Source organism: Neopsephotus bourkii, unplaced genomic scaffold, assembly GCF_033783945.1.
Source record: "Neopsephotus bourkii isolate Nb327-2 ecotype Australia unplaced genomic scaffold, CSIRO-AGI_Nbou_v1 NB_1423, whole genome shotgun sequence".
Classification (NCBI taxonomy): Eukaryota; Metazoa; Chordata; class Aves; order Psittaciformes; family Psittacidae; genus Neopsephotus; species Neopsephotus bourkii.
This window is the reverse complement of record NW_026901900.1, coordinates 4,081,084-4,102,471: the sequence shown is the minus strand read 5'-3', so window position 1 is coordinate 4,102,471 and position 21,388 is coordinate 4,081,084. Positions and strand designations below refer to the sequence as shown.

Below are 21,388 nucleotides of genomic sequence, written 5' to 3'. Positions count from 1 at the left end.
GAGCCAAGAGGTAATAAATTGAACTTCCGTATTGCAGTTTTGTGATCATCCCACCCTGATGATGGATGATGCCATAAGGAGGCAACATCTTGGCTGAAGGTTTTCCTGCATCTGTTACTTCCCCCTCCCTGCCAGTTTCCAGCAGTGCAAACACTGGCTGTTCACAAGAGGTGAAACTTGTCATTTGCACTGATCCCAGCAGTTTGCTCCAGTTGTGTTTTACTGTTCATGCTGGTTAATATTTATCAAAAGATGTGTACTTTCCTCCCTTACAAAATGGCAAGTTAATAACTGTTTTTTGGTATAACAGAAACACCAGGGATGGTAAAAACAGAACCAACATACTACAGTGTACACACGCTTTCAGCTGTAGGTATTTGCAGTCCTGTTTCAGCCTCCAAAGTATTCACAGGTATAGATAATTTTATCCTTGCAATAGATTTATTTTGAGATGTGAAAATCCATTATACTTCTCTTATTAAATAAGGCTACATCCATTTCAGCGCTTTCTAGCACAATACTGTACAGGTGCAAATCAACTGTTACTATAAGAAAGAAGAATCAAGACACCACCTTAAAAATGAACAGTTCTATAAAACCAAGTGACTTGGGTACACCAGGAGCTACATAAATCAGACGCAAATGATCTGTTTTAAATCCTAACCATATCTGACTAAAGCAAGAAGTTACATAAACCATCAGAAATTTAACATCAGATTAACATCAGCTGAAAGAGAGGAGATTTGGGTAAGATATTAGGAAAAAACTCTTCACTATGTGATTGGTGAGACACTGACACAGGGTGCCCAGAGAAGCTGTGGCTGCCCCATCCCTGGCAGTGTTCAAGGCCAGGCTGGTCACAGGGGCTTGGAGCAACCTGCTCTAGTGGAAGGTGTCCCTGCCTGTGGCAGGGGTTGGAACTGGATGATCTTTAAGATCCTTTCCAACCCAAACCAGTCTGGGATTCTATGATTAGTATGGTCACAAGGGTAGCAGTAAGGCTGCTATCTGGAGAAAGAGCAGGGTTCATTTCAAAGGCTCAATGAATGCAGCACTACTCCATTTTGCTAAAAGCTTCTCAAACAGCTTTTAAACATATTAGTTTCCTGATACATGGTATATGAGAGATGAAGTATTTACAGCCTCACAGTTCTTTTAATTGCTCAACAACTATCTCATCCCTCTTCTGACTTCAGTGATTTAGCTCCATTCTGCAGGATAGCCATGCGAGCAGATCATATCAGGGGAATGTTCCTGTATTTCATAGTAGCAGACACACTGGAACTGCTTTAACACATCCATGTTAACCTATAAAAATTATTTTCCTAAAGCAGATTAAAACAAGATCAGTGAGTAAAGAGCAGGATAGTAATTTTACCCTTTCCCATTGGATTCATGAGAAAACCACTGAAAACCTCCTTCACGGGATGTAGAGTTGAGTTTTATTCAAGCAGGATGTATTTGGCAGGTCAGATTCCAGAAGATTAAGAACTGGAGGGCATCACTCAGTTAATGCAGTCCATAACATGAATCTGCAGTGTGTCCAGATCAGGTAGAATTTCTTCACATTTGGGACATGAATATATTGAGATATTTCGCTCCTCTGGCCAGTGTTGACTAGCAGTTCCTGCAAGCAGAGAAGAAAAATGATTCCTTGTTATATTACTTGAGTTTTCCACTCTTTGTGGAGTGGTTGAAAGAGGACTGGCTTGCTCCTAGCAGCCAGACAATCATGCTCTTCCCAGCTACCCAGTTGCCAAAATAGCCACAGGGGAGCTGGGGAGCTGCTTGCAGCCAAGCAAAGCTGTTTTAAACTGCACACAGCAGGGTCTGGCCCTGTGAGCTGAAAAATGCTTATGGTACCTCTTCGGACAAGGCAAGGTGAGTGCTCCCGATCTAGTGCCCTGGCTCCGTGCCGACTCTGCATCTCTGCCAGAGGGTTTCTGTGGAGAACCAAGAAGTCAAAAGCTCTGAAAAAAGACTCAGCAAAAGGTATCTTCCCTTTGTCCCCAGAAAAGTTGAGAGGATTCAAAATAAATCAAAGGATTTCCAAGTAAATCATGTCAGCTGGTCATGCATTTAGTTCACAACTCCTGCTTGGAAACAGGACCTAGAAACACTGCTGCTTTGTGAGATCGTGCCTGGACTTTCTGCTGAGATCAGGGTCATACAACTGATACCAGCAGGATTTGGGCAGCTACACACCCAGGGGTCTGGGGCAGTCTCCTCTGGAAAACTGTAAGGACTCAGCTGTTCAGGGCAAACTGCACATTTGGTTAAAGTAGAAAGACAAGTTATACCAGAAAAAGGGTTGAGCATACAATTTATGTGAAATGTAACTTGATTCTTCAAATTCTGGGCACTCTTGTACCCATGGCTTCCACAACATGAGTTGAGGACACATGGTTAATGCTCCTTTTGCCTCTTTTGCAGCTTAGAGTGCTGAAATGGTACAACTCCAGGATATCGCAGTACTGTAAACTACGGGTACTTGCCACTGCCACCTGGAGAAGCAGCAGATATCCCTGGCACACATGCAGCAAGCTTAGCTGCAGATTCACCACTAAAACTGAGGCCAGAACCCAAAGAAACTCACATGAAACCAGCAGGGAGAATTTACCAAGCATGAATCATCCCAAGTGAAAACTTAAGAACCAAGACACCTTATAGAGATTCTATCACAAAACTGAAATGAGAAATCAGGTAATTTTAAAATTCAGATTAACCAAGAAATAAAAGTCTGCAAAGTTGTTTGCCATTCTACTGAGCTGCTGGCAAGAACAGTCAAAACTCTTCTTGTTTGGACTCAACAACACAGTCCAGAGGCAGCTCAGCCAAAGTCTGTTCTCACCGGCTAAGATCTTCCAGGTTTTGCTGCTCTTTCAGCAGGTGTGCCAGCTGGACAGCCAACTGCTCCTTCTCCTCATGGATCTTCTCTCTGGCTGCCCTCTCAGCATGGAAATCAGAACAATAAACCTCCATCTGATCAGAAAAATGAAATCCTGCTGAGAATTTGTAACTTAGGTGAACCACAGTCATACATGGTAAATCTGTATCATAGTCTGCATCTACTCAAAGCACTCCTACAGCATTTACACTCTGCAAAGCGAAGATCTGCACTACTTACAAGGTGAGGAAAACTCAGTGGATTCTGGGTAAGATACTTCAAGTGTCTTATCTGGGATAGTGCTATTGCCCTCTGCTGTACAGAGGCAGAAATGCAGCAACGACAAGCAGTGAGGAGGTGACTTGACCAACGACAGCAGATCTGTGGCGCAGGCAGGGGAACTGGGCCAAGATGCCGGCTTTGTGCTTTAAAGGTTAGGCAGACCCTTTTTAGTCACTGTTTACACACACTGGTTTGACTAAAACTATCCCTGAAACATATGCAGTGATTCTTACGACTGTGGTTTTAAATACACATCAATTTGCAACTTTTGTTTGTTGTGCCAGACTCCAGCATACACAGCTCCTCCTACAGAACTGTAGGGTATGTGGAACAGGCTCTGCAGGGATCTGCAAGGCAGGCTGAGTAAGGGAGTCATGCTTCAGAACTGATGAAAAGTATTCAGTATTCCAGAGTGGGCCATTAAATACCTTCTTCTGGTCTCTGAATATTGGGCTGGGGGAACTAAGCAATTCCTAAAGAAGGGCTGATGGATACCTGAGCACGGAGCACAGCCATGGTTTCAAGGTCCTCCTCTTGCTTAGCAATTATCTGCTTCATTTCATCTATCTGGAGCTGCTTTGCAGCAAGGGCTTGTTCTGCCAATTCCACCTTTGCAGTTAGTTGCTCCACCACCACTTTATCCACTCTGTCCAGCTGCAAGGAAGAACTCTGATGAGATGAATTCAGAATACAGCCCTGCGTGAAGTGAAAGTTTGCTTCTTAACCCTCCTGCCCTTGGAAAAGGTTCCAACTTTGGACGTCAAAGGAACTTGGACTAAGATAACAGTGGTGAACAATATTTCATTTTAAAGATTAGGTTTGACTTTTCAAACTATATTGTATCAAGTTAAAAGAACTCCCTAAAGGACACTGCAAGGGATATTTCCCACTGCCCGCATTTGTTCCTAGATACATCCTCCCATCCTTGCCCACTCCCCCCTAATTAATTCTGATTTCTTCTTGCGATGAATTACCTCTTTGAGTTTCATCTGATCGATTGTTTTCATTGCCTCAGTGAGTTGAGGAAGGACTTTGCTATAAGCATCCTGCAAGCTATTGTATCTTGCCCTGTTGAGGACAAGAAGAGAGGTGAAAGTTTGAAATACTTCAAAATTCTCTGAAATCTAAATAATCTGTTAGAATTTAGGAAAAAAGCCACCACCAGCTCCTTGCAAATCAGTCTGCATTTCTGATGAGAGAAAAATCATGCTCCATGTCTCAACATCCCCTTCCCACGAGTTGTGTGCTGCTCTATCCATGGACTAAGTCCAAAGAAATGTCCTTACTGATATTTGCATTTCATATGGAAGAATCCATCACACCAGTATTTTTATCAAGCTAACAAATGCTGTTCAAAATGTAACACCTTTCTTAGGAAGACATCCAAGTCTTGATTCAGAGACTTCAAGTGAAGGAGAATTCATCACGAGAAGAACCAGACACAGACTGCAGAGATAATGAGCAGCTGAAGGCAGGTCCTTCAGGAAGTTCAGCCTCTCTGCAGCTTTGACAGATTTTCACACTCCTTAAACAGACTGCACACGAAAGGGAGCAGGAAGCCAGAGCAAACAGCAAGCCTTTTCACCTCATTTCACTGCACGCTTACTTCTTCTAGTTGCAAACATATTGTAGGGGCCGCAGACCTCTTCATTAATGTCACCTTCCCATCACTGTCACCACCTGACTTGTTGCTGCCCTCAAACATGTGGATGCATTTACCCCTGCGAGTCAGCAGGCCAGCTTATGTCACTTTGCTGCTTCCTCTACTTGTATGTCATACCTGACCCTATTCCACCTTTGACTTTATGACAAGAAGACAACAGAAGTCAAGAGCTTACAACTCAAATTTTCCTAAGTGAGGTTTCAGTAGATGAAAGAATATAGTTGGGGCCTAACGTGGAGACTCGAGATTCAAAGTGACATAGACACTGAGGTGAACGCAGGTTTCTAGTTCAGATTCTACAATTATAACATGGCTTTAAAGGATGCAAAACACAAAACTAGTATTTCAGATTCAATTTCCCTTTGGCCACTTTGCCTTGGACTTCCCCTTCCTCACTGACACCACCTTCCTGGAATATAAAACCAAGTCATACTCACTTCTCCTCATGTGTCTTGGCTTGTTCCAGCTTGACCTCTGCCTGCATGCTCTCCACCTGAAGTTCTAGCTTCTTGACAGTGTATATTAGCTGCTGCTTCTCTTCCACTTCTGCTGCAGCAGCCAAGCTCTTTCTTTCCAGTACTTGGCACCTGAAAAGGAAAAAAGGTTGATCTCTCCTGCTCACCTTTTCCTGAGGGATTTGCCATGCCAGACGTACTATAAGAATCTTTGTGTGGTTCACCTTTAAAGGCTTAGTTTGATGAAGAAGGAGGAAAGACAAGAATGAACCTATTCACTACCATCAGAAAACAAAGCTACTGAAACTAACACTTTGTTACTATTATGAATCTCAAAGAACTGAAATTTAACAGAAGACTAAGGAATGAAAGTGAGGGTCTTGTAACTGCTTGTTATAACCTACGCAAACTGGTCTTCAAAAGCACTGGCAGTTCATGTGAGAAGGGTCATGAGGTCCCTCAGCTTCTTCCCCTAAGACTAGAAGAGGGATTCATTATGTGAAGCAGAGAACAGGAAAGATTTGCCTTTATATCAGGAAGGTTTAAAACCCAAATCTTAACATTCAGGGCACTGGGGTTCTATTTGTAGAACTGGGTTGGCAGCTCAGACTTTCTGACAAATACTGTATTCCTTTCAACTCCATTTACAAAGAAGGAGCACCATTTCTATGAAACAGATATTTCAGTTGGTATTTGTATGGCTGGTGAGTTTCCCAAGCTGGGAGTTGTCATACAAATATATACCAGGTGTCACAGCAGAACCTTCTGAACCTTACTTTTCTTGAAGCTTCTTCTGAATCAATTCTGCTTCTTTTATTTTCTCATGGGCTTCCTGAAGCTCTTTAAACAGAGCACAGACTTGCAAATTCAGGGCTTCTACTTCACTGCCAACCTTTTAGAGGAAAAAATAAGGAAAATTACATATGGACAATTCAAGATAGCAAAGCTGCAGGCTAAGAGATCTAAGCAGGAATATCATTCTTTGTCTAGAGAAAATAGCATAAGTCATTATGCACCATTACACTTGATAGTAACAAGTCCACAAAGCTTCACAATCACCAATTACCTAAAAATGTCAGAACCCCATTTTTACTTAACAGTTTAATAAAATCCAAGTGATTCAAAGACAACACTAGTAACTAACTTTTCAACGTTGGCTAGAATATACCTCATGCAGGTGGGAAACACATAGAATCACAGAATGGTTTGGGTTTGAAAGGACCTTAAGATCATCCAGTTCCAACCCCCTGCCATGGGCAGGGACACCTCACACTAAACCATGTCGCCCAAGGCTCTGTCCAGCCTGGCCTTGAACATTGCCAGGGATGGAGCATTTACCACTTCTTTGGGCAACCTGTTCCAGTACCTCACACCCTCACAGTAAAGAACTTCTTCCTTATAACTCACCTGAACTTCCCCTGTTCAAGTTTTCCCCTTGTCCTATTGCTACAGTCCCTGATGAAGAGTCCCTCTGTCATCATCTACATTTTCCTTCTCAAGAGTTGACAATTTAAAACACAAGAAAAGCAGACAGGCTTTGTGATTACTGCCACTGCCCTGAGCAACAGCTGCAGTCTTTCAAAGAAACATAAAAGATCTATCCCTAGGTAGGCTGCTAGCATCAGCATGCTCTTTAGAAAGAGCTGTGACAGCAGGTGTAGGGCAGAAGGCAATTTGGAAGTAGAGAAGTAGATGAGGCAGACTCAAAGCTTAGAGTTTCTCCTCCCAGTTATATCCTGTATTGGTATTATCCTTTCCATTCCAGTTTCCTCCATTCTTGTTTCAGGCAGAAATAAGAGAACACAAAAGGTTTTATGCATTGTAATTTACTTAGATTACACATGAAACCCCTCCAGCCAACTGGCACTCTTCCTACACATACAGCCTCTCCCACACCACACACATGGGAATCCTAGGTCTGGAAGACTTCAGTTCCTAATGTTTTGAAGGAGAAAATCCAACCGTAAATGGTAATCCCATTACCATGCATTCAAATTCAAGTTTGCAAACAAAAGGAGAAGATTGTAATCAGTTTTGTTGTGAGTTTCTATCCTTTTCATTTGGCCTTCAGACCACAGGAATGTTACTGAAGGATCCTGAAGACAGGCAGAAAACAAGAGGAGGAAAGAAACAAAGCTGGGGTCTCCTCCAACCCAAGGCTCAAAGGCCACCTCACAGTTTCAATTCTTAAAATATAGCCCCGCACTCCAGAAGTTGTAAAACCTTTGACTCCTGCTGGTTTGGAGCCTCTAGAGATATATCCCGGAGCTTTCCTGAAGGAACTTCTGACTCTCAGCATCACATTAGCATCACTTTAATTGTCCTTAGTACTGTAATTGTCATTGATACTGTCTTACCTCATCAAATGCATGGAAAGTCTCCAGTTCAGCTTGGGCATAAGCTGTTTGGCTGTGGCTAAAAAGATTCCAGGTGTATCAAAAGCATGCTGCTGTCCTATTTCCTTGAAGAAAAGCTCCAGTTTTCTAACATGGAAAGTCCACCACATCCCCAGCAACTAAAGCAATATTAGTCATTTCACAGTATTTATCCATTTCACATCATTTATCCATGATGACCTCCAGCTTTCATCTCAGAGCTGAAGTCTGGATCACAGCCAGTGGGACTGAGTTGCAGACAGAACACAACTGTCTACTGACAGATGTTGTTGTTGAGGATACCTTCCATAAGCTGCCCAAGCTAATATCATTCACCAGTCCCATCAAGCGAAAGGGACTGAACATAACAGTGTGAACACTCACAGAGCCCACAGTTCTACCATCTTAGCTGCATGCAGCAATCCAACTAACCTAATCACACTCGCAGATGAAAGCTCTGATTTTTGTTAAGATGATATTTCAAGTTGCAGAAAACTAGACATCAGTAGAAATAGCCTTAACAGAAAACATCTCAACAAATGAAACCATGTATCACTGGCAAGAATCTTACTTCTAATAAAGCTGGACTGTGAGTTCTTGGTCCCTGGTGAAATCCATCATAATTCAAGGTATTTTACTTTACTTGTAATGCAATCAATCCATGCTTCTGGGAAGCAAGTGTGGCAGCCTTGCTGAAAAGGCTAATCTGACTCAAAAAATCCCATCCGGCAATATAGCCTGTCTCTCCCCAACACCCATTTCTTACCCTGCCCAGGAAAGGAGCAACACCTAAATCATAATCTCCTTGATCTCTGCTTCCAGGAAGCTCACAGGCAGCCTCAGGGAAGGCAGAGTAGTAGCTGCTTTAAGATGACTCCTCTTGGGAGAGCTGGCTGAGGTTAGTGTCCAGCTGCTTTGTGGCAGAGGTCAGTGCTCTAGCCACTTTTCCCGCAGCCATTCCTCACTCTCCAGACAGACCCAAAGCAGGTTTGTAGAACGTTTCCCTCCCTCCCAGGATGTCTTCTAATGCAGAGCCATCAAAAACGGGCCACACTGCACCCCCCATTGTTTCAATGAAGATCTACATTTTACAATTGGGCCAGGTAACATGAGCCCCACTGACACAAGCCTTCTGAGGAAACCCAACAGCGTATAAATGGAAATGACTGTCATCGCAAGCATGTCACTATGCTGACCTCAATATCAGTTCTTAGATGAGGAGCATCTGGCTCAAGCTGTAACTCAGGCAAAGCTGAGATAAAAATACTGGAAAGAATTAACTGAGATGTCATCTGCTTTCCCTAGAAAAGCTATCTCTTGGCCTGACTGCAAACTGGCCTTGTTTAACTAAGCCAGCCTTGTCCTAAATACCTGACCTGGTCTTCAGAACGGTAAAGGTCTCCAGCAGATCCCACAGTGTATCTACTGGCCCCATGCAGCATCTCAGAACATCCACACAACCTCATATGCAGAAATAGTTGCCTTTATTATGCAGTTACACTAAACCTTAATGATGTCCACTGCTATGGAAGCTTATGTGCTTCCCTCACGCAGACAGGCTTACAACAGTAGGCACGTAAATTTAGCTATATGGAGCTGAATCCCAACCCCGATATGCATCCAAACCCTTAACTGAAGACATGAGGACTGAGTTTTCCTGGAACTGCATCTCAATCTAAGATAGTTATCCTCCATGATTGTAATACATGCCACCAAACCCATGAAAAACCCCAAACCAAAACAGCTGCTATGCAAGTTCCACATCTGAACTCTATTTTATAGTAGGCTGTCATTGGATTTTGATCCAAAAGCTGCCCTACACAGCAGTGAGGAATTTACTCAAACTAGAAGACTTTCTGGAGACAGAAATAACAGCATCTCTCTGTTGAGGGGGCAATGAGGTATACCTGCAGTTATGCCATGCTTCCCCAATTCTTGGCCACAAATCTTACCTCTTTTGGGTGGCTGTTGTAGTCTGGAACCACCTCTAAGATATGCATTGGAGATTTCAAAATGCAGTTCCATACCCTCTGCAGAATAACTGCCCCGTGCTCCCTGAGTGCAAGTAGAAATCTAGGCCCTAAGATTGTTGGCCTCAACAAGTAAGCTGTACAGTGTTACACCTCAGCTCAGGAGGACAGGTACTTACAGCCTCTGAACTCTCCTCTTCCTGTTCAGTTTGTGTCCCACTCTCCAGGCAGTTGCTGCTTTCCTTCTCCAGCTTTGACAGTCTGGAAAACAGAAGGAGCTGATAATCATGGATTTGGCCTTTATTTAAAGTGAGACTGCCAGCTATTTGAGGATTTCATGCAAGTGAAACTATAATATCACAGCCACAAATGAGAGGCAGAACTGAATGCAGACATGCAGGAAAGAATGCAAAATCATGGGGGTTTCTGAAGAACACAGGACACCAGCATGTATATTTAAGTCTGCAGGTGATGTGAAGACCAGTGACATTCAGTCCACAGTGGTACACTTTGGTACAGTCCAAACCCACTAACCCTTTGGAAATGGGTCAGCCTGTTCACTAAATCCAGTGATTAATATTGCCTCTGTTTTCCTTAGATATTTTCAGAGGGTGAGGTATCTAAGAGGTGAGGTATCTATATTTGGCTATGGCTCATTTCCTGTTCTAGGAAGACCACGTACAAGCAAATACTGTGACACCAACCTTTCCTAGGTTGTCTACTATGAAGTCTTACTGCCTCTGCAAAGCTACTGCTTAGGCAATTTACCACACCTGAACAGTCGTAACAATTTATACCAATAAAACTAAGCTGAGAAAGACCCTCATGCAGGTCACACTGGAAAAACTCTCTTAGATAGGTTTGGAATTAAACTTCTTTTAGACACTTCCACGGAGCTTTTGCAAGCTCACACATTTCTAAATGTAGCCTGCCAGTATCACGAAGAGCACTGTAATCCCTGTTTTATACATAGTGATTTGCTTAAGGCCCCACACGCAGATGACTCATACAAACCCAACTATGGAGGAGTGAGCGGGGAGAATGTCCTCAACTAGTCATCCTATCATTCTGACATAACCAGGGGAAAGTTTGAACCCACGAGGAATTGGTAATTTGTCTACGTCTGTGTGCTATAGGAAATAATAATAAACCATGGAAACTCTTTTGCCCATGGAAGAGAACCTGTGGTTTATCTCTGTAGGGACTAAAATAAAAATAAGCTATTACTACTGAGTACTCAGGGAATTCCCCACTGAGGTCACACTGACATTTCACTTTGTCTCTTGATCAGCCACAGACTTGGTAACTGCAGCAGCCCTGAAAGAAAGCAGCTCCAAATGTTACAGTGCACCTGCTTCATACCTCTCCTTGTGCTCCTGCAGGTCCTTCTCAAGTTCTTCCCTCTTCTGAGTTTCATTTCTAAGGCAGCAGAGCAGCTGGCTCACAGTTAGCTCCTGAGACTCCAAATTCTTAGTTTCATCTGCAGGTTTGCTCCTGCTTCAAACCAAACCAGATGTAAATAACAACAGGTATGATATTCCTAGAACACCCCCTTATCCCTAATTCTGGGACCCAGTCTGAGGCCACCACTTCACACAGCATTGAAAACCAACATTCTAAGCAAACGGCTCACTCCCAAGAACCAAGACTGCAAGTCACAGTCCCTGTGTGTGCAAGTGCAATCCTGGCTTTGTGCAGTTCTCAGACAGTTCCCTTCAAGCTGGGGGAACTATTCAGTACTTAAGCAAAAGCAAGCAAAAGCAAATACAAATACAAACCCCAGTGCATTTCTTCTGACCTACTCTGCAGCCCCTTCTGCAAAGTGCTGCTGTCTGTTCCCAAAATAACAATTTCTCCCCAGTGAAACATGAAGCATTTCTTATCTCTGTCTCATTCCTTTCCAGGAAAACAAAGCACATTCTGCTAAAAATGCTCATCAGAAATCGCTTTCTTTCTCAGAAAAAATCCCTTCAGTCTTTCACCTCCCTCATATTCTAAAGCTCTTTTCAAAATTGCACTGTGCTACTGTAAAAGTGAACCAAAAGAAATAGAAAACTAGCTGAAAAATAGGTAAGTTAATTTTCTGGTAGTAAAATACTGCATTCCATTCCCTCCATTTTTATGTTCATGTAGACAGAAGGTCTAACTATACAGTAAGATAAGCACGTAAGCTTCAGGAGCTCTGCTGTAAACCAGCATGTGTTTATAACTTCGCTTTTGTAGTTGGATACATAAAAGTAAAACAGAGTCTTCTACCTGCTCCTGACAGCTAGAAATCTTTGGTGGGAAAAATTCAATACCCCAAAGACAGTGTTCAGCAAGGATATTATAAGTAAATAACTTTTCTCAGGGGATTTTTAGTGCACAATTCTACTATTACAGAAATAAACCCGTCCTGAACGGATCACATTTCTTTGAACCTGTTAACGGCACCAGTGTAAAGTTTCAATGCTGGACAAAGATGTGGTGACACAGGAAATATTTTAAGAGGTATATACACCCCCTGTTCTTGTAGTTATGGCCCCCGATGCTCATCAGAAGTTAAGCAAGTTCCACAGAGAATGTCTTCTTGTAATCAGAATGTTCTCACAAGCCACTGCTAAGGACAAGCTTAATACTTGCAGCCTGGTCTGTGGTCAGCAACTGTCTCAGTTTCAACCATGACACCCCCTCACCTTCAACTTCTTATCTGCACCATGAGGACAAGTTTTCTACGTCATCACATTAAAAGGCCATTACTCTCTTGTAGTGACGTAGGGATAACCTGTATCTGGAGCACAGCAATCTGGCCTCCTACGCCCTTGGCATTTTCTATATCCTTTCCTTCCAAAAGCAAAGGCCGCAAACTAAGAGAGTTCAGCCACAACCATGTAGCTACTAAATTGGGCAGTATCCAAAACGGAAAGTTAAACAGTACCAGCTGTCAGTGTCCATGAGAAGGACAAAGGTTCAACCAGGGGCAAGAAAGTCCCTGGTGCCCTGGAGGTGATGTAGTTATCAAAATTTGAGAAGTAACCTAACCAGAGGTTAGGAGGGAAGGAATGCCATCCAGAGGGACCTCTCCACGCTTGTGAGGTGGGCTGATGCCAACCTCATGAAGTTTAACCATGACAAGTGCAAGGTCCTACACTTGGGTTGGAGCAATCCCAGGCACAGGTACAGGCTGGGCAGAGAAGAGATTCAGAGCAGCCCTGCGGAGAAGGACTTGGGGGTGTTGGTCGATGAGAAAATGAACATGAGCCAGCTTCAGTGTGCGCTCGCAGCCCAGAAAGCCAACCGTATCCTGGGCTGCATCAAAAGGAGTGTGACCAGCAGGTCGAAGGAGGTGATCCTGTCCCTCTACTCTGCTCTCGTGAGACCTCACTTGGAGTATTGTGTGCAGTTCTGGTGTCCTCAACATAAAAAGGACATTGAACTGTTGGAACAAGTCCAGAGGAGGACGACGAGGATGATCAGGGGACTGGAGCACCTCCCGTATGAAGACAGGCTGACAAAGTTGGGGCTGTTCAGCCTGGAGAAGAGAAGGCTGCGTGGAGACCTCATAGCAGCCTTCCAGCATCTGAAGGAGGGCTATGGGGATGCTGGGGATGGACTCTTCATTAGGGACTGTAGTGATAGGACAAGGGGTAATGGGTTAAAACTTAAAACAGGGGAAATTTAGATTGGATATACGGAAGAAATTCTTTCCTGTTAGGGTGGTGAGGCACTGGAATGGATTGCCCAGGAAGGTTGTGAATGCTCCATCCCTGGCAGTGTTCAACGCCAGGCTGGACAGAGCCTTGGGTGGCATGGTTTAGTGTGAGGTGTCCCTGCCCATGCAGGGCAGCTGGAACTAGATGATCTTAAGGTCCTTTCAAACCCTAACTATTCTATGATTCTATGATTCAGAATGCTGGCATCTTAAGGCCAGTAACCTGAAAAATAAGGACTATGTTCTTGCACTCTCTGTCCACCCTCCTGTGATACACTTTATACCAACCACACACAAACAGGACAGGTTTAGATCTGAAAAACAATGATTCTTTCCAACATCATTATTATTGGACAGAGGACAGATACTCTACTAGAAAGTCTCCAATGACTAGAAGGAGAGAGTTCCTGAAGCCTCTTATCTTTATCTTGTCTGTTTGTTCTGCTGTCTGGCTTTTAAAAGCCTGAGAAGTTGACAAGCCAACATGTACATAAAAGCCTGGCCAACTGGCCAGAATATACACTCCCTCTTGTCAGCAGGTGAAAACTGGAACACAAAATATCAGAGAGCTGAGGGGCATCCTGACATGGTAGGGAGGTAGAGCTACTGCAATGGGGGGATGCAAGGGCACAGGGAAAAAGGATTTTCTAGTGCATTTCTCATAGAGAAAAGTTCCCTCACGCTGAAGACAAAGCACACTCCAGGAGTTTGAATCACACACATCACACAAGAACCTACATACATGTAGACAGCAACATTACTGGTCATTTCGCCACTATTCTCTTGATGTTCCTTTGCAGTTCTTTTAATTTCTCCTTCCTAGGAAAAAAAACAAACCCACTATTAGCTTGGTAATTGGACTAAGCAGGACACAGTTTTATTGAGTTAAGGAAGGAAGAAAAACTGGGGAAACAGCTATCATGGCAATAAGAAGAAATAAACCCACAAAACTCCTACACATCAGTTTCATGTTTGGGAATTCTTAACTGAAATACTTTACATGCCTTTGCCTGTATCTCTTCAGACTGATCAGGGAAGAGGAACAACAATGAGATTTAGCTTTCTCTTTTTTTTTAGCAACTTCTATGGCCACTCTCCCGTGTAAAGATGAGCAGATGCCACAGAGCAACAACCAACCTCACTGCAGGCGACTTTAAATATTAAGCCTAAAACCAACTCTCCTGCCTCCAAAAGAAACACTCTTCTTTCCCACTATAAAACCCACTCCTTGATCTTTGTACACCTAAGGGGAATCTTTGTAGCAAAACCATGAGAATGCATCCTTGAAGGTTTCCTGCAGGCTGAAGTTTTTTTGATAACTCCAAACAAGATTTGATTAAATCTTACATTCTTGTTGCACTTGTACTTCCTACAGAGGGATCTGCTATTATGGGCACAGCAGAGACCCACATTTTCACATTGCACTTTTTGCCTGTGAAGATTTTTCAGATACAAGAACAGTAGGAAAAAAAAAATAGATCTTGCATTTGTTTTTGTTTGCCTGTGTCTCTCCATATCTTATCAGTAGGAAGTGAGACCTGTTCTCAAAAGAAAACACCCCCCTCCATGCATAGGTGTTGCCTCTTAACAAAACATAGTACCAATGTTCTCAGGAATTCCAATTAAGATAAATTCTTAACATTTTTAATTAGTCCAAAGTCACAAGCTGGACCAGGTTCACTTCTCCAGGGAATATTTTAGGCTATGAAATTAATTTACTTTGAGCATGAAAGTGGAAGGATAAAAAATAAACTCCAAGTCCTTTACCACTACATCTTGTAAGACACAAGTGCTCCATGTCAGGTAATCTAAGAGACCATAAAATCATATAGGCTGGAAAAGACCTTTAAGATCATAGAGTCCAACCGTGAAACTCTTCTCTCAAATCCACCAGGTCTGTATCTTGTATCACTGCTGTTGCTGGAAGTTTCCTGTTCCCCTTCAAAAAGGCATAAAGACTCTTAATTGACATGGCTATAGATTCACTCTTTCCATTAAAGGAAGACAGGGACTGTAGAATACCATTAAGTAAACCTTGTCAGTGTAATCAGACTCAGACCTGACTTCCTCATCCTTTACACAGGTATGAGAAGATTAAGTCTGCAAAAAGGTAGGACCAAGCTGGAACCAAAGTTTCTGTCTGTGTTTTGTTTCTCTTACTGTTCTTTTGCCTCCCTTCACTTACAGTCATTGCAATCTCCACAAAGGAATCCTCTGCTGATGCCGTATTCAGCTTGATGTGCAGTTCTGAAATGATAGCCAGCAGATCTGCCTTCTCAGCCTGGAGCCGCTGCAACTGGGACTTCAGCTGACTCACTTCCTTCTCGAGAGCCGTGCAGGTCTCCTGGGATAAACAAACCCGGCATTAGCCAACGGTAAGGAAACACCAGCCAAGGAGCACAGAGCCTGAACAGAACAAGGGTGTCCAGCATCCTTTCTCTGTTTAGACTTGCTTGAAAAAGCCCACAGTACAGATCCTTAAATTATGCTTTGATCCACTCTAGACAGCAAGAAGTCTAAACTGTGAAACCAAGTTAATCAAATGATAATACTTCTGGAAAACATGGGCCTGGTTCTCCGAATGCACAGAGAATTAGGATGTAAACCTTTGCTGAATCTATACCTCTCACAACCACACAGGGTCTCAGCCAACCTACAGAATCATTGTCCAGAGTTATTATATTTTTCCACCCATATTCTTATTCCTCTTTTCCCACGTCTACCTAAGATGCTAGGGAGAAAAGATAAGTGGGTGGAGAGCTTTTCCACACCCCCCACTTTCAGCCTTTCCCCACCATACAACTTCTCTTTACCCCACCTCCACATATAAATCTCTCCCTGTATCCATGACCTTCCCACACAGCCTTATACTGCTTCCACAAAGCCTCTTTCACAAAGTCCCTCAGAGAGTCTCCCCAAACCTAATCTCTTCTTCCAGCCATGACCGTCTCCTTCACCTTCTGCCTCTTCCCTTTTCCCAGGATCCCCAAGACTTTCTCTTAAGCCTCTGCATAACCAGGAAGCCTCTTTTTTTTTTTTTTTAATTCCCCTCTCCTTTATGTACCATTCCCCATCATGAAACCTTCCTGTGAGTTTATTTCTTCCTCGTTTTGTAACCTGAACCTTCCATTTCCTTGTAATGCCTTTATTACACCACGTATCACCAGTGTAAATTCTGGACAATTCTGGAGTCTGAATTACATTCTAATCCATCATTCATGCCAAATCTCTGAACTCTTGCTCTGCTCTCAGTGTCTCTCATCCCAAAGTACCACCCTACCGACCTCATTTGCTGCTGTCTCTGATTTTGTGCTTATGCTGTAAAAGGATGCAATGAAGCTCCAATGAAGAAGAGAGAGCTTTGCAGCAACCTGGGCTAACAGGTACAGTTTTGAGAGAAAACCTTCTATGAATGATGGTTTTTCACTAAAGGAGGCAACACAACATATCTGTGATTTATTTTGAATGAGACAGACATGTCACTTAATGGTAGCAATGGCCTATAGACTATCTCAGCTAACACTAAAACACAGAGGGAAAGAAATTGGACTAATTTTAAATGTCTTCCTGTAGGAGGATTTTTTTTCTGTGTTCTTTCTAAACAATAAAAAAAGAAAGTAAAACTAAGGTATTCAAGAAATAAAGTAATTTTTGGCTTATATAGCATGTCAGCCTGAAAATCACCATCAAGAATGAAAATGTTGCTGTTTAAATTACAGTTACTAATCGCTCGTAAAACTGCAAAGAATCATAGAAGAACCAGGGTTTACCCTATGAAGCTCTTGGAATGAGATTATTACAAGAGATTTATTTCTACTTTTCTGGATGTTGGATTACTCAAGCAGGTTGGATCACTATGTCAGGAACATGCTTTAAGAATTTAAAGTACAAAAAGTTCTAAAACAGGTAAAGGCAGAATAAATCCTCTATTTCCTCTTAAAAACTATTCCAGATTTATGAAATTCTGAGTTTCGTTGACAATCCTGAAACACAAGTTTTAGCCTATGAAGTAAAGATTGTGTAATACTTACACAACCACACTATTCATACATGACTTTCTTCCTCCTTGTAACTTCAGAACTCACTGGCTGATTTTGATTTACACACTGAAAACATTCTAACAGAGTTCCATAAAACAGACAGTCAGGAGAGGAAAGGTGTATCTACTAGGGCGTCCATTGAGAAAAAGGCTAATGCAGTCATCCTTCATCAGGCAACAGAGAAACCATCAGTTTGGCTCTGCATGAAACTTCTTGTTTAACATCTCTTCACACAACCATGTGGGACACAAAGCAGGTTTTGGTTTAATAGGCTTTGTCCATAGAAGTCTTCTGTACTACCAGAAAAATGTTGCCTGGCTACTAATCAATTACCTGCAATATTAGAAATGACGTATTACAGAGCCAAAGGTAAGGCAGAGGGAGAAAGCTCAGAATCAAATGGGACAGTAGAAGTACAGATCCAGCCTGACCTCAGCAAAAAAGCTTTTGTGAGAGTAGAATAATATAATAAAAAATAGAAGGAAGGTCATTATTGTATTTTTTTCTTAAATGTAAAGTTCTCCCTGGAAACACAAATACAAAAGTAATTAAACAGTCATGAGACGCAGATAATCTAATGAGCAATAGGAGGGGTAAAGTCAAGAGATACCCAAGAGAAGTCAAAATAAAGAATGAAAAGTCAGCAAGAAATGTTACTTTCTTATTTCTTCTGTCAAGAATGTTAATTATTATTGTTAATTAAATGTGAATGGAAATGTAAGTTGTCTCAGATGTGGTACAATTTTTTGTTACTACACTCTGAGAAGCCTCACTGCTAAGTCAGGACAAGATCTCTTGTTAGAACATCAGGATAAAAGTAGAGATGTTAACAAATCTCCAAACCTCCCAGTGTGATGCAGGACCTGAACACTCCAGATTTTCAATTCAAAAGCGTGTCAATCCAACCAATTCCTTATTTACCCTTTCAGCTCCTACTTCTTTTTCCTTTAAGCTCTGAAGCTGCTGCTGTAGCTGTTCATTTTCAGTGCACTTGGCTAGCAAGCACTGCTTAGCCTCCTTAAACTTCGACTCAAAAAATTCTCTTTCTTCTTTCTGCTTCTCTCGCCAGATGGAAAGCTCCTCATATCGGTCCTTCATAGCTTGGTTATGCAACTTCATGGCTTCTAAAAGATACCCAGAGACAAGACATGGATTCACATTAATCCTCTGTCAGTGAAACAGCAGATTTTCACTACACTGAGCTCAGCATTTCTCAGTATCAAATGGGTTATCAATAACTGGGTATGAAATGCAAATCTCCTTGTGTACCTTAAATGCCAAACCAGAATTAAACTTCTTATGCTATTAGCACTATAATAAATAGCATTAAATCCACTGCAGAAATCACAAGCCCACAATTCTTTCTCTTCTTGACTTATTCCTAAACCAAGAAGTATTCACAAGAGGCATTTGGTCATTTATATGATCAACCCAAATGAAACTACTGAACTGAGATTCTGAAACTACTGAGACTTGGAAGGGATAACAGACATCCTAGACTGGTAAGTGGAAACAGATGCTATCAAATCAAGTGTCTCAAACATGCCCAACAATGCTCTACTTCAACATTTGGTTAAGGTAAAAAATATACCAAACAACTTACAGCAAAGTCAATTCTCCCTGGCTGGGAACAAAGTCTGTATTGCAAAATGCTTACAAGAATCTTAGGAAAAGTCAATGCAAGTACTTCAGACTGGCTTTTTTTAGCACAAGAAACTCAAAGCCAGTTATGTGAAAATCTTTTATACACTGTATTTTCACTAACTTCCATTATGTCCCGATGTCATATTATACACTGCCAACAAAACCTTCAGGTTATGTAAATACGTGTAGCTCAGGAGAATGATTCTGCAAAGCATGAGTTACAGCAGCTGTAAATATAGTCCCAAAACATTATCTCATACGATACAGGACCTTTTAGCAAAATACCAGAGATAGCTCTAGAAACAACTCTCCTGCCAGATATCCATGGGACAGTAAGGCAGAGAACATGGACCAGCTCCAAAAATAATTCAGGTGGAATTCAAACACTAGTGTAAAAGCAAAATACACAAGATATGTGACTTCACTGCCATATAAACAGTGAGGTACCTCTGTCTTTTACACAGAAATTTCCCAGATCCCTTGGGCTCTATCCATTTAAAAAGGAAAAAATATTCATATGTGACACCTAAACTCCTGGGATCCAGAAACAAATCTATCTCACCTGCAAGACTCAAACCATCAGGCGTTTTCAGGGAAACCTTTCATTTTGTCCCAGATAGAGCCTGCCATGGACACCACTTCCTTTTGAAGTATAGAAGGTGCTGCCACATCTAAACATTCACAGTTGTTACTACACACACTTCAGTGCCTGCTCCAATTGTTCTCTCTGCCCAAGAGGATGCAGCTCCTTTCACACAGCATCCTAACCCAGACTGTTCTGAGCAGTGGGCAATACCCAGCCCTCCTGACACAGCTATGGCAAAATGTTAGTCTGTCTGCAATGGAGCTGCCCAACAGTCCTAAAATGCAAACCAAAAAAGCTTTTAGAGGTTGATGAGCAAAGAACGTATCATAGCAGGAGATTTTCTCCTCGCCTCCTAAAACAGTGCTATACTGCTTATATATATAATTCTAAAGCAAGTCAGTCACCCATCTATTGGGCTGTTCTCCTCCTAATCTTATCCATACCAATTCAATTTGATGAGTCCTATCACTTAGCCTTGCCATTTACAGAGTTGTTTATACAGCAAATGCTACCCAGGTATAAAATGTTATCCAGCAAGGGCAAACAAGCATAGAATTCATACTCATAGGACAAAATAACACCCACAGAAGAAACTCAGGGCTTTTGCATTTCAAGACCAGTTCACATGAACCTTCACCTTTTAACTCATTGTTCTCAGTGATTAGTTCCTTCATCTGTTGTACCATCTCCTCTGGAGTGTAGGTACTAAGGGCAGGGGTAGCCACACTGTCTGTTCCATTCTCCATTTTTCTCTTGGGATGCTCTACATTTTCAGCAGGACGGCTCTTCAACTTGCTGGACATCTCTGACGCATCTACTACAAGGTTTGCAAAGAGAAAACTCTTAATTTCTTGCCCAATGGATGGTGTCCCCGTCTGTGGCAGGGGGGCTGGAACTAGGTGAGCTTTAAAGTCCCTTCCGATTCAAGCCATTCCATGATTTCTTCATTTTATTAAGCAAGCCATACATCTTGTCATAATACACAGTCACCCTCCAATGCCTCTGACCCCGCTACACCAGAGTATCCATCAGCCTCCATAACCCATTAAGGGCTGCATGACTAAAGCAACTGATCCCCGTGGGATCTCCCGTGACAACCTCCCTCGGGAGCCCCTTTCCCTGGGGCTGAGGCAGGGAGAAGGCCCGTCTCACCCACTGCCCCTCTGCCCTCAGCAGCCCTGGACGCGCAGCCTGGCAGTATGTCGGGAGCCGGCACTACCACCCCTGAGGAGATCGGGCTCCGACACCCGCCCGGCCCTCACAGGGCCTGTACCCTACCGCACCACCCCCCCACCACCCCCCGACGCAAAAATACCATTTCCGCTCATTTTTAACTTTCATTTTCGCTTTCTTGGCCCCTTTCCCCTTCTCCACCGCTCACCCGCCGCAGTACCGGCGGAGGCTGAGGCGCTCGTCCCTGCACATTCGCAACCCCTCCTCTTCCCCCGTGTAACCCCGGGAGCCGCAAACCCGCGTCTCCGCGCTCGCCCATCCGCAGGCCCACCCCAGATCCGCCGAGTCACGGGGCGAGCCCGCCCATAGGGACTGTAACGGGAACCAGCAGCCGCCCGCCGTCCCCCCGCACCGGGCCCGCCTGAGGGGCTGCCCCCCCCCCGCCCACCGAGCGTCTCCCCGCTCACCCCCGTCACTGCACGCCCATGGCGCCGGCAGCCCGGCTCAGCTGACTGCCCGTCCCCGCCTCCTCCGCCTCCTCCTCCGCGGGGACTTCCCGAGCTCCGCGCTTCCCGCCCACCCTGGGCAGGCTCCGGGCGCCTTCAGGGTGCGCTGCTTGCTC

General features: G+C 43.2%; 1 protein-coding gene across 5 annotated transcripts; it reads right to left on the bottom strand.

Annotated features, from left to right (window-relative positions):
- Positions 1–419: 419 nt before the first annotated feature.
- OPTN (optineurin) lies at positions 420–21,364 on the bottom strand. 5 transcript variants are annotated; one of them, XM_061368150.1, is made up of 14 exons: positions 21,234–21,364; positions 20,231–20,410; positions 18,285–18,487; positions 15,509–15,667; positions 14,066–14,142; positions 10,995–11,129; positions 9,812–9,893; positions 6,064–6,179; positions 5,270–5,419; positions 4,144–4,237; positions 3,665–3,823; positions 2,852–2,982; positions 1,864–1,943; positions 420–1,627 (listed from the first exon to the last, which is right to left on the bottom strand). In XM_061368150.1, exons 2-14 carry the CDS (start codon positions 20,394–20,396, stop codon positions 1,506–1,508), a joined length of 1,674 nt encoding a protein of 557 aa, XP_061224134.1. In that variant the 5' UTR covers positions 20,397–20,410; positions 21,234–21,364; the 3' UTR covers positions 420–1,505. The 5 variants fall into 5 exon arrangements, with proteins under 5 accessions (XP_061224134.1, XP_061224137.1, XP_061224132.1 ...); XM_061368153.1 differs by lacking the exon at positions 21,234–21,364 and adding an exon at positions 20,975–21,188; XM_061368148.1 differs by lacking the exon at positions 21,234–21,364 and adding an exon at positions 20,909–21,099.
- Positions 21,365–21,388: the final 24 nt, after the last annotated feature.

Bases quoted from the DNA above. Each gene is read 5' to 3' on its own strand.
- OPTN (XM_061368148.1), bottom strand. The intron at 9,894-10,994 runs GTATGAAGCAGG...TCTGTTTTCCAG, and splicing joins CTGCAGGAGCACAAGGAGAG to ACTGTCAAAGCTGGAGAAGG. The intron at 1,628-1,863 runs GTACCATAAGCA...CTCTGCTTGCAG, and splicing joins ACCTTGCCTTGTCCGAAGAG to GAACTGCTAGTCAACACTGG.